The sequence below is a fragment of the Helobdella robusta genome (genome assembly GCF_000326865.2).
Source record: "Helobdella robusta unplaced genomic scaffold HELROscaffold_3, whole genome shotgun sequence".
NCBI lineage: Eukaryota > Metazoa > Annelida > Clitellata > Rhynchobdellida > Glossiphoniidae > Helobdella > Helobdella robusta.
The window spans coordinates 697,700-711,838 of NW_008704501.1; the positions used below are offsets into that span (position 1 = coordinate 697,700).

The 14,139-nt window shown below is 31.4% G+C and overlaps 3 protein-coding genes across 3 annotated transcripts in view; 2 read left to right on the top strand and 1 right to left on the bottom strand.

The window, feature by feature from the left end:
* Positions 1-2,914, bottom strand: part of HELRODRAFT_161006 (hypothetical protein) — a gene marked incomplete at both ends in the record, with an annotated part of 15,220 nt that extends 12,306 nt beyond the window's left edge. The window contains 5 exons of the mRNA XM_009020995.1: positions 721-903; positions 1,262-1,339; positions 1,681-1,836; positions 2,146-2,328; positions 2,552-2,914. Of these exons, the coding sequence (XP_009019243.1) occupies positions 721-903; positions 1,262-1,339; positions 1,681-1,836; positions 2,146-2,328; positions 2,552-2,914 (963 nt within the window). The remainder of the gene's footprint in view (positions 1-720; positions 904-1,261; positions 1,340-1,680; positions 1,837-2,145; positions 2,329-2,551) is intronic.
* Positions 2,915-4,120: 1,206 nt separating this feature from the next.
* Positions 4,121-6,429, top strand: HELRODRAFT_161007 (hypothetical protein; the record flags this gene model as incomplete). The annotated part of the gene is made up of 4 exons (XM_009020996.1): positions 4,121-4,343; positions 4,901-5,323; positions 6,013-6,127; positions 6,321-6,429. 4 exons carry the CDS (start codon positions 4,121-4,123, stop codon positions 6,427-6,429), a joined length of 870 nt encoding a protein of 289 aa, XP_009019244.1.
* A 7,089-nt stretch (positions 6,430-13,518) lies between these two features.
* On the top strand, positions 13,519-13,923 carry HELRODRAFT_161008 (hypothetical protein; the record flags this gene model as incomplete). Its single annotated transcript, XM_009020997.1, has 1 exon — positions 13,519-13,923. One exon carries the CDS (start codon positions 13,519-13,521, stop codon positions 13,921-13,923), a length of 405 nt encoding a protein of 134 aa, XP_009019245.1.
* Between the last annotated feature and the right edge of the window lie 216 nt (positions 13,924-14,139).

Genomic DNA, 14,139 nt, shown 5'->3' on the forward strand with positions numbered 1-14,139 from the left:
AATAATTTAGCACAACATCCATCCGCAAATTAACATTCCATACACCTAACTCATCTAAAAAAATTTAATGACATTTACAAATGTGCGAAACTTTTTACAATCAATCAATCAATCAATCAATCAATCAATCAATCAATCAATCAATCAATCAATCAATCAATCAATCAATCAATCAATCAATCAATCAATCAATCAATCAATCAATCAATCAATCAATCAATCAATCAATCAATCATCGATCAATTCTCGTTTATAGTCTCCATCCGTTATGGGTCGGACTATAACCATTCCAAAATAATGTTTGAAATTATAAAAAATATGGTATAAAACCCATTAATGGCTATCAATAATTAAAAACTTAGTTAACCAAAAGAAGGAACATGAATATTTATAAAAATATATAGTACACAATATACACAATATATACATATGCACAGCACATAAACCCACAAATGCAGTGAGGATATAACACACACGCAAAAATACAGACACCCATACACAACTACAAACACACACGCACAAATACAGACATCCATATACAACTACAAACACCCACGCACAAATACAGACACCCATACACAACTACAAACACACACGCACAAATACAGACACCCATACACAACTACAAACACACACGCACAAATACAGACACCCATACACAACTAAAAACACCCACGCACAAATACAAACACCCACACACAAATACCCACATGTACTCACTTGACCTTGTCGAGCCTGATACGAAAACAGCCTAACCATAATCGATGATGATTCAGCATTAGGCACGGAAACAGTGATGTGCTTGTTTGGGTCAGATGAGAGAAAGACTTGAACGGGGGGGTCCAATGGAATGTGGATTGTTTTTTCGATGGCAACAAGAGGGCTCACTACTTTTGCTATGCTCTGTTCGAATGTGGGGAAGAAAGTTGATGATTTGTTAGTGCTGCTGTTTACGTATTTTGAAGGGGTGTCAGTTAAATAGGAGTGAGTGTACAGAAAATCATGAGAATGACTGTGAAATGGCATAAACTGTGAAAATACCCGCCATTGAAAACGTGAAAACAATTCAAATAATCTAAAGCCAAATCTAACAGCGTTTGAAAAACAACAGCATGCAACACAAGGTCACTCACCACGATAACACAACAACACAACAATACACTTCAAAACAATGAGACATCGTAACAAACAACACAACAATTCAACATCACAACAATTCAACAACACAGCAACTCAACAACACAACAACAACAACACTAACATGCAAAAGAGCATTTTCAGACAAGTCCCAGAAGGATTTGCAAAAGTTAACATCACCATGAACTGTGGCTTCTATGACCTTCCAGTCAACATTTAAATCCATCATTTTATGTTACATGATTATTTTATGTTATTTATCACTTTATATAAGGTCATCAAACAACAGTAACATTATGACACGAAGGCAAGATGTTGACCAGGGATAAACCACATGATGATGAATAATAGTGAAGGTTTGCTCACAAAACAAGCAACATCTTTTAGTAACATTCAAAAATATAACAAAATTGGTGGTGGAGGTTAATTTATTTAAATTTTAATTAATTATATATATATATTTTTTTGATTGATTGACTATTTTATTTTAGTTGATTGAATTTCAACGAGCAGCCATCAAAGCATTTGAAAAAGTTGCGAAACCTTTTTAGCTCTCTCCTCGGGGGAAATGATGAACTTGCCACTGCTGAGGACACTGGATGCAAGTTTCATGAATGGAGAGGATTTGTTGTATCCGGAACTGTAGGACGCCAGGATGATGTGCATGACCAATATGGTCTGCAGCATTGAGCTGTTGTACTGGAACATTTAATTTGCATGTGCTGGTTCGTTCGTAGTGCACAAAAAACTAATCCACAATAAAGATTATGTTGATTAATAAAAATTCATTTTTTGACAAGCTTTAAAAAATCTCAAACATGTCAACATCTGCAAGTATGCATAATGCTGAGTAAATAATAAGAAGCCAATAAATAAATTCACTCAGAAGTTTCTTGCAGGTCTATTAAAACAAATTCAAAATCATAATATTTAAGAAAGAAAATATTCTAAGCCCTCAAGCAAAACTTTACGCCTACAAAATGGTAACATAAAAGATAGATAGCAAACCTGAAAGCCGAGGCAAACACCGTAGAATGGTTCCTGTGAGAGGTTTTCAATTTCTTGCATAATTTTGAACTCGTCTTCTGAAACTTGTTCGCTAACCAGCTGCCCTGATGAATAGGACATGAACTTCTGTGCATATTGTAAGCAGGCTCTCAACTGGCCCAACAATGTCACATAGGATTCAAACTTTTCAGAAAATTTAAAATAATTTTGAACTAATTTTTCATTTTAATGCATTTGAAGATTTTTGTTTAAAAATTGTCTTAAAAATTGATAGCACTATTTTTTTAAATTAAAAAAAAAGTTGCAAAATGTTAATAAAATAAACTTTTAATAAACAATAGACCAAATAAAGAACAAAGTCAAAAATTAAAAAAAGATTAAACACTAAATTAAAAGCCTAAAAGACCTCTTTACTGTAGTGATCATTCCTGAATAGCAAACTTTTTTTTTTCAAAGCCACGTAACGTGTCAAAATGAGCAAATGCAGAGAGCACTTCTCGATGAGACCGACAACACTTCTATACCCATTTGCTGGGTGCTGACTGCTGAAATCAAACTGGCCTGCTGCAATCAAGAAACCGTCCAAATAAGGCAGAAGACCCTGGTCAATATGCTCCAACAGGAATGCAGAACTCTTCACAAATCGAATTGAATTGGCATCACTGTAGGTCTTGAAATGCTCGAAGATGACAATCGAGAAAGACTTGATTTCTTTCAATAAAACGTCTAATTCGCGGATGTACTTCTTGTCAATTTCTTCCTTATTCATCTCTTAGATCTATCTGTATCTACCTAATTTTTTCCCTTAAGGCTTAGGCTGTACACTAAACTCTACTATATTATTTTTATATTATTATAATTATTATTATGTTATTACTTAGTTGATGTTATTATGTTATCAGTCAACTATGTAATCATTTATTAATATTAATTAATGTTTGTTAATGAATGTAATATTAATACACATTGCACTTATGCAGATTCTTACAAATATTATTAACAATTAATTAAGATGCAATTTAGATTTAATTTAAAGATTTAATTAAGATGTTAAAATAACAATTAATTAATAAAAAAATTATCAATTAATCAGTAGTCTTATATTTTATTTTATATTTTAAATTTATAGATATATTAATTTAATTTTTAATGAATCTTAATAGTAAATTTAACTAAATGGTCTTACTCTTTCTTATACTGGATTGTTTGTTTGAGAACATTGAGTGCGGTGATGTAACTTTATCCAATAACTTATTTCTATTACACAGATTTATATTTAATTTTTTTTTATTTAAAATTTAATTAAAAAAATTTGAAAAAAGTTAAAATTAAATGTGTGTTATGATGAAAATGTTGATGTAAATTGTGATGACGACGACGTCGATAATGAAGTTGGTGATTATCAAATTAATTAACTAATTTATTTATTTATTTCACTATTTTCTTTTTAAAAAAATCATCTCGCGTTTTGCTGAAGACCATTTAACTATTTTGATATTAAATGTGAATTGAGACTTTTAGCCAATTTCTGAAGGATAAAATCAGTGATGGCAAGGACAAATTTTTTATTTAAATGAAAATAGTAATTAATGAAGTAAATTCGCACCGGCCTTATATTTCGACTAGTTTTTACAATAATGTAATTACATTTCAGTGTATTAAAAAATTGACTTTATTATTAATTATTTTGTATTAAAAAACAATCTTTGAAAAGCAATGTTATGAAATACCACGTCAAAACAACCCAAGCCAAAATATCATTATTGGAGACTGGATGAATTTATATATTAATTACTACTATAATATTAATAATATTAACTACAAATTATAATGTGCACAATATCAGAATACATATAACATCCTCAGTGAAATGACACTTAAACTCAACATTTTTATTTAGCATATTTTATTACATTCTACTCCTTTTTATAAAACAAAAATAGTATGCTTACTTAGTCAAATTGGGATGCCTAGAATGAACCAACTTGATAAACTTAATTATAAAGAAAGCAAACTGAACATTCCTATCTACGCAACATTGGAGGAGTGCCTCAGCAGTTTGGGGTACACATTCAACTATGATGTCATTGGTTTTGGAAGACGATGCGAAGTCGTGAAGGCCTGGTCAGAGAGAAACAAGAAACAAGTCGCCGTGAAAGTTATCGATAAGCTAGCAATCAACGACAATGATTACAAAAGTTGGTTCGCACGGGATTTTGTGCTATTATAAAAAGTTACGCACGTATTTAATTCTTGAGAGCCAGTTTTAGAAAAGTTTTAATAATCTTTATAATGCAGTTTTGTCAAACGCAGCATGTCAAATTACATGTTATTCTCTCATGTAATTCTTATTTATTCTAAGCTTTCTACCATAAAGCTTTCTACCATAAAGCTACCATTTCTATCCACACCACTTGACAGACACAGGTACTCATAAATGGATCAAACCCTATGTTGTTTTTTTTATAAATCAAATTTTTTTATCTAGTATGCACGCGCAAGCCCTGCATCATACGCGTATGATAGTTTTTGAGTTTAGGACAGACAGTATTTGAACCAAGCCATCGCATAATGGCAGCGCAAGACATGACACTTCTACCGACTGAGCTAACTCAGTGACCATAGTTTGTCATAAATGGATCAAACCCAAATTATTACAACATTATCCACTGTTGCCAATGTTTATAATGTTTTTTTATATTTTCTTTGCGTATTAATGACTTTTTATTGATTAAATATGTAAATATTTTTGAAGTTAAGCTGACCGAAGAATTGTCACTATGGTCGAAATTATATCACCCCAACGTTATTGAGTTGATAGAATACGCAAATAACTGCAGATGGACATTTTCTGTCATGGAACTGGCGTTAGAAGGTGATTTAAACACTTGGCTGAGAACTCATGTGAAATCTCCGAGCGCTGATCAGGCGAGAATGTGGGTGCAGCAGATAACCAATGGGTTGCACTATTTGAAGTTACTCGGTTACTCGCATGGAGACGTGAAACCATCCAATATTTTAGTTTATCACAAAACATTGAAAGTATGCGATTTTGATTGTTCAAAGATACTTGACGGCAAATTGAGTGAGGTTTTCTGCGGATCTTTCGGTTACATTGCTCCCGAAGTTTTTCGAAAAGAACCATACGATCCAGAAAAAGCTGACGTGTGGTCGTTAGGTTGGTTGTTTGATACCAACATATTTTATTGAAAATTAATCTCACTCATAAAACTATTTGAATGATTAGCATAAATAATTTGTAACATGAATTGAAAAAGTGAACAAAAACAATATTGATTAATATCTTTATTTATAAAGAACGCTTATTACATAGAAGGAAGTGCAATTGTTGTAGACAAACTATATTAAACTCACGATTGCAACACTAAAAAAATCTATTGTACTGTTGCAAAATGCGAAAACAACCACGCCCCCACCGACATCTGAAGTCCCTTCTTTCGAAATATTTTTACTCGTGTTGTTCGGCTATTAACCAGATTGTCCTGAAAATGTAACTAAGACCTTAAGTTTTGATTACTCGGGGTGAATATACATGTAAAATTTAAAAAGCCCACAATTTTTCAATTTTTTGATTAAGAAAAAAGGTCCTCATGGCCACTTACATTGGCTGTTCACATATGGCCCAAAAACATCAACTGCAAAAAATATTGCTCATAGTAGCCTATTAAAGACACTGTGAATTTAAATCACTCATGCATGTATTATAACCAAACATACATTTATATAAAAGTTCATATATTTAAACAACACTAATTACGTAAACCTTCGCTTCATCTATCACGCACTAACCACAAAAGTTTATTTAAAATACAGTTTGTGATCATCGGCATAATTTTTAACTCGAAGGTGTGACGGCCTATGTTGTGACGACGAACGAATGCAACAGCGAAAAAAACTTTCCTCAAACGTTTGTCTTCAAACTGAAAAAAAACTGGGACGCATTTGTACCAAAAGATGCAAGGTCGTATGCCGTTACTTTTGCGCTAAAATAGAAACATAAATATTTGTGTATGTGTGCGAGTGTTTTTCATGCGTATTTACGAATGTAACATGAAATTTTTCGAGTTTAGCAATTTTCTTTTTGTATTTGTTCATATTCGTATCAATACAAAGCTTAGTTATAATGGCAGAAATACAATGAACTGAATTCCTAGATCCCTACTAAAAAGAATGTTGACTAGGAATGCAGATAGTCGCTGTGACATGGAGCACGTGGTCCACCACAGGTGGTTCACGCCAGAACACAACATCGAGGCAGAGTAAAAATTAAAAGTGCCAACATCTGAACGCTCCCGAGAAATTAAACGTCACAAAATTAACCAGCTCTTGAAATTTCATTTACTGCAGGCAGAAACAAACGTGATGATTCTCTATTTAGTTTATTGCACGCGAAGAAGAATGATGATCATGACACACTAAATAAAATGAGTAAAACACTTTTTAAGAATAAAATATTTAGCATGTTATCTTCTGCATTTATTTAATTCCAGGCTGTTGATAATTTTTATATGATTATTGTATGCCTATGATTATTGTATGTATATTATCATTGCCCGCATGTTAAATATGATTGTATGCGAATAACTATTGTATGTTTTATGTATGCGATTAATGTAAGTAATTATTTTACGTATATGATTTTGAGTGAATATGATTATACAAATATGTGTAATTGTGTTTGTTTATGGTTATATGCATATGATGATTGCGTGCAAATGATTTCATTGTTTTACACAACTTGGAGCGAACGAGTACTTGCGATGTTAGCCCACCAACGGCCTGGCCATTAAAACAGCCGACCGGGTCAATTGACCCAAAAAGCTTGATGCTGACTTTATTTAAGTCAGTATATTAGACTTCATTTGATGAATTTTTTACGAACTTTTCATCATTAAACTAATTTTCAATATGAACGAAACAAGTGACCAACTGATATAAACATAAGAAAATGATATTTTCATGAGCAAAGTTTTAATTATCATTTTATGAAATTAAACAGCCGATTAAGAACCAAATTTTAAATCTCAATGTTAAATACAGATTTTATACCAAAAGCATAACTTCAATCCATAAGAAGCATGTTTCGTCAAAAGAGAATTAACCCATTAAATTATATTCACGTTCTTTTATTATTATTGAGGTTGTTATTTTTTTATTTTTTTTTGAATTTGCGGTTTCATTTTGTTGTTCTGATTTTTTAAACAGACAAACGAAGACAGGAACCATTTGTTTTCATTTGTCTGCATTTGTTTGAAATTCCACTGGATAATCTGCACTGACTTCACAATGCTTCATCATGCTTCACAATCCCTCAGGATATAAAATCCATATTTTTACTAGTGAAAAATTCATTAATAAATTTATTTTCAAGTGGAATAAAAAAATTTGACAAAAATCAAAAAAGAAATTCATATAACCTACCAGGTCGTGCCCAATGTTTGTATCTAGTTAATTAAATACTTTTTCATTGGTGAAGTATGACGTACGCGACAAGTACAGCCAGTACATCCAGTACACAGGCAGTACCACGGAGAATGCGATGCAATGCAGTGTACGGAATGACTGGAGCGCAAGACGGCGGTCGTTAGTTTAATGTGTTTACTCACACAACAGCGCCCTCTCCGGATATATCAGCGGACATGTATTTAAACGGCAACTACTAAAACAATATCCCAACTGATATAAACATAAGAAAATGTCTTTTATTTCCTTACTGTTTTTTTTTTCAAAGACCTTTCTACATTATTGCTTCTGTCTATGTCGACAAATGATTGCTCAGCATGAAAGAGAAAATGTCAGAAATAAATAAGTTTTAAAATCTGCGCTAAATGGTCTCTCAAGATTTTAAGTACATCTCTGGAAAAAGTGGCACTTTAATTCATCCGACCATTTGTTAATAGAACGTGCAATTATTTCAAATGCTCAATGCCATAAGCGAGCTTGCACACATTTTTTTAAACAATGACTTTGATGATTCATAATTTCCAAGAAACTAAATTTATAAATTTAATAAAAAATTTATAAATAGAACCAAATGTTGAAAGAAACACATCAAGAAGAACTGCGCAAACTCAGCCACAATTTAAGAGTGCCAATCAGCATATACTTTTATTAGCGAGGCGATGATCCTAATGAAGGCGTGAACTTTTACGAGGTATACGAACGATTGCAAACCTAGCATCAGCACGACAACATACTCTCATTCCGATACATCCACTTCTTTTCCATGCGTTCATACAATCCACCATGTTTTGACGGTATTGTACTGTTACAACTAACCATGGCACCCTTCAATAAATGTTGACGGTCAACAGATTTATTTAATTAGGTTGAATGTCGTAACATCTGACTTGCAGATGTTCACATAATTTCGTTAGCATGTTGGAATTAAAGAACGTTTTGGTCTTAATTTTGGTCTAATTATTTAAGACTCTTAAATAATTTAAAATATGCTAATTAAACAAGTCGAACTTTGGAAAACATTCACTTCATTATATGAACGACAATGTTGAAAAAATTGATTAAATTTCATTTTTCATAAATTAATAAATTTTAATCGGGTAAGAAGTTTACATAAATTTGTTTTCAGTGAGTAATTCTTAATATTAATAAAATAAATTAATTTCATCTCCATTTGTTGTAGGCTGCCATGGTTAGTTGTAACAATATCATTCATCAGAGATGTTGAACAGAAAATTTAATTTCAACTCTCCCTTTAGGTTGGGCAATAAAAATTGTGCATCATCGTGCTGGTAGCATTGCATCACCAGCCAAAAACAGATATCATGCAGTCCCATTATAGATTATATAAAATATTTTTTGAACTATAGACACCTGGTACTTCATAAACTATAAAAAATCGTTGAATGTGAAAAACATTTTTTGTGATAGTCGAGCAGTAAACCTTCAAGGCATGACATTTAAAACCAATTCTGCAATGCAAACAACATCAACAATTTCCAACAACATCCACAGTATACAGCAAGAACAACAACAAACCCAGCACAAAACCTCAAGGAGCACTGCACATCAACTCACCAACAGCAAATTCAACAGCAAATCAAAAACAACTTTTTGAACACGGTCCACTAAATAAATAAAAATTTAGTTTACAAAAATTATATATTTTTTCAATTGCATCTATACAGAGATAGAAACTTCTGATGGGAGAGCCAGCATGAAAAGGGGCACTTAGACTTCAGCACAAATTAAACATGTCAAAACCACTTCAAAAATTAAATTTTTTTAATTATTATTATTATCGTCTACGTTCAATCGACATCAGCACGAACAAAAGAATTTAGGGAATTAAACGCGCATCTCTTCACCAGAAGCCAAGTAATATTTGCGAAGTGTTGCTTAATAACATTTAAAAAAGTTTGCTGGACCGCTAATTTCAATTTAATATGAACTAGTCATGTGTTAGTCCTCATAACATTAATGATTATTCCATTGTTAGTCATCATAACATTAATCACGTGTTGGTTACAACATTAATCACGTGTTAGTTATCTTAAAAATGCATTCAAAATCATTCAATATTTATTACGACAGTTCCTATTTTTATCATGAATACCCGCTCACAACACTCTTTTTATTAAAAACCTCGAGGATTGAACAATACGGCCTGAAACATTTACGTAATTAAAATCACCTGCATTTGTGTTGATACATTACAAAAAGTGTCGTAACTGTTCGAAGGAAACAATTTGTATGCGGAAATCGAACTAAAAATTCTCTAAGTAAACTTCGATAGACACACAGTGGATGAATATTATTCTGTTAGAAAAATTATTATAAAGACAACTGAACAAGTTTAAAGTTTTGGCTGGAAATAATTTGGTTGAAATGAAATTACTGTTTAATTTATACAAAAATCTTTACATAAAACTATTTATATCGCAGTTCTAAAACAAATTACACCGGAAATAAAAATTCTTGTATTTCTTTGCAAAGTAAACAAACTCATGTAAATTTTCTATTAAAAATAATATTTCGCTTGTGAAAAATTTGTGATGTCCAAAGTTACAATCAAATTTTACTTATTAAAATCTTTGTTCCATTGAAGTTCGAAAGAGAGCCTGAAAATTTGTTAACAATAAACAACCACGAAAAATGCCATCGTTGGAACAGCATTTTGATTCTTTTAATTAACATTTTTTATTCATGTTTGATGTTTGCTTTCAAGTTCAACTATCGATTTACTAAGCTTTGTTTTGTTATAGTATTTTGATGTTTCAACTATTATACATAACATTCATCGGAGAAGATTCAAATGCCGTAGAAACGTCGAATTATACACGAAGCATGCATGGCAGGCCAAACGTGGGTACTACGTTCATGTTGATATCCCCAATAGATGCGTTTGTACAAATTATGCTTAATATCCGGTAGATGAGGACACTTTAATTATTTATGACGTCACTGTTAAACAATGATACCAATAACTTGAAGATTCAGAAACAAATAAATAGATAAAAATAAATTAATAATAAATATGTATGTATTGTTGTAACCGCGGAAATGATCGAATTGCGCTATATTATTTGTTATCCTAATTATTGTTTTTTTTTTCTATACCATAGAGGATCATAAAAAATTATTGAATCTGTGCTAAAAATCTTGGGTACCTATATACAACTCCTGCACATCGTGGTTTCTAGAGAGGTTCGATGCGAAGTGGTAATTTTCGTTTATGTAGTTACTTGGATCAGTTTAATGTTTCTATTTTTGTTGGTATTCAACCGTTTAAAAAATCGAAAAAGGAAACTTGAAGCTAACTAACGCTTTTCACCAATGATTGCATTTATGACAGTCTTAATCGGTAATCCAATATATGGATTATCAACGCAAGCGTAACTATCAAGTCACCGCCCAAACAACATATCAGGAAAAGTCTTTCATCACAAGACACCTCAAACATATTGACACTCAATAAAACATTATCAATCACACAACTAGTTTTTATTTATCGATCACTTCGCTAACTCACTAAGTCATCATCTAGTCTATTAACAAATTACCTCATTAATTTGCCTTTTTATGCAGTTACTTTATTTTATTGCCATTTTATTTATTTATTTTTATTTATTATTATTATTTTTTTATTCTATTTTATTTTACTTTTCCTGTTAAAACATTTTTCTTTCTCCTTATTTTCCTTACTTTTATATGTTTATTTACATATTCGTTTAATTTTGTACAACAGCCTTGCATGCTGTAACAATTTCTGCGTCTGTCAAATCCTGATTTTAAAGAATAATATATATATATATATATATATATATATATATATATATATATATATATATACACATACATACATACATATAGTCAGCTTCCTGTTTAATTTTTTGATTTTTCTAATGGTTGATCTAAATCAGTCTCAAGTTTTTTGAGTTCAAAATCAAAATATTTATTTATTTTAAGCATGATAGAACAAAAAGCTGTTTTCGGTATTCCCATACCATATTCGGTGTTCGAAATGATACATTGTGCATGTGGCCAGATGCTCAAATATATAAATATATTGTACCTCTACTTTCAATCAATCAATAAATCAATTAGTTTATAAAGCGTTGTTTTCGCGATGTTCAACAGCGCTCCTCAATTAAATTTTGCAAACAGATGGGTCTTGAGATCCGCTATGAACTTCGTAAGTGATGGAGAAGTGGTCAGAGAAAAAGGGCCAGAAAAAGCAAATGCAAATTTTTCAAAAGAGTGTTTAACACGAGTTAAGAAGAAGTGGGAATAAGGACATGATCGTAAACCGGGGCGTTTAGGTTCCATTAATATATCTAATAAGTACGTATAAGGAAATCATTTAGACTGAGACTTATACATAAATGTGCAAATTTGAAAAATTATTCTATATTTTATAGGCAGCCAGTGCAAGAGAACAAGAAATGAAGATATATGAGAAAAGAAAGAGGCACGAGCAACTAAACGTGCAGCAGAGTTAAAAGCTTTACTTAGATAGAGTGTACAATTAGGAAGACCATAGTAGAGCGAGTTAAAATAATTCTAGATAAAACTAACGAAGTAACAAGAAGGAGAAGAGTAGGATCGTCAAGAAAAGGCAAATGTTTTTTATTCTATATTTATTATAGGTTCAATAGGCCCCAACTATAGTGATCCTACTAGTATTTCAACTGTAGCCTTATTAACATGTTACCAAGGCGTGGAATGAAGTGCGTACGGTATTACTGGATAAAAACACAACAAAAATATGTATCGTCAAATTATTTACTCTTTAGCAATTTTATTTCAAAGAACAATCACGTCAGCGACAGAAAATTACTCGAAAACGACAAAATCATATAAGCGACATTTGCTTGACAATTTGCAGACATAATCATGACAGCTCAGTTAATATTCAGCTAGTTCTTAACGCATTAATAGTTATAATTATAAAACGCCTACCGGTATTTGTTATAAATAAGTAAATTTACCCAACTGGTTCAACCTACCCGTGGTTCATAAAGTCCCAGTCTCCCTATACTATACATACATACATATATATGTATGTATATATATATTATATATATATATACCAAGAAAACATAACGAACACACTATCTATAAAAAGTTGATGATCGATAAAAAACCGATACTACCGACAATATCGATACCGTAACCGAAAATTAAACATAGGAAACGAAAAGTTTGCCGAATGATCCCTTGTTCAAACACATAAGCAGTAGTACGTATTCATTTATGACGAATAATAATGCCAAAAAAATGTTCTGATATTTTGAAATGTCTTGACATTCAATAAAGCTTATCGACTAATGAACCTAAAAAATTATACAATAACGACGAGCCAATTACCCAGCAATCCCATAAATAAATAAACATATATAAGTTGCATTTAAATATATTTATAATTTATTTTTTAATATATTTTGAGTGTCTTTAAATAATATTTATATATATTATTTAAAGGCACTCGAAAAAATTTAGTTAACATAAAAACCACATCCAAGTTCTACCATCAATGAATATGAATACACAATTTTGTTGAAATTAGTGGCAAGGGAAATTATACTTGGTAGCCTCTACAAAAAAAAATAAAGTGCCAATCTTCATGGTGTCGACACACTTATTATATATATATATATATATATATATATATATATATATATATATACACATTCGCAGCGGATGCCTAGATATATATATGGCTGATGAGCTTTATTTTACACAAATATTTGCCTGGAATACAAACGGTGTTAATTTTAAATTCACTGTTTAGAAAAAATTAAATATTAATCCTGAAGAAAAGTAATTTAAAAAAAAACTACATGAAGTAAAAACAACGTGTATAAAATTTTAAAAAGTATAAAGATCAATATGAACAAGTTGTCGTTGGTTTTGTTACTTGTTAACTTAGGCGTTTTAACCAGTCTAGTCACAACTTTGGACGAAAATTTTGCGGACAACGATCCAGACGAGAGCATATGGAGCGAGTACACTTCTGATCAAGTGAGTGCCGATCAAATGCCGGAAGTTCAGAGTAAAAGAAAATATGGAGATAGTCTGCTGACGGCCTGGGGTCGAAAGAGGTCTGGTATCTCCAATATTGACCACGTCTACCCCTTACCAAATGAACCTTACAGATTAGCAAACATCAGGAAGACGAACAACAAACGCAAGTGGGGTGACAGCGCCATAACTGCTTGGGGTAAAAGAACCTACAAATCCCCTAGAAAAGCGTATGGTCTGATGAATTTTGAAGGTGAAGGAATCGAATTTTGAAAACCTGTATAAGAATTCGGCAATTGAATTATCAGGTACGTACTGAAAAACATACATCCCGTTTAAATATTTTTTGCAGAAATTTTGTTAACCTGTTTACATACAATTACATTTTTATTTATAGAACATTAATTTGAAATTGATACTTGAAAATTAAAAATTTTTAACAAAATTTTAATAAACAATCGTTGAATAAAATAAGTGGTGCAGAGAAAT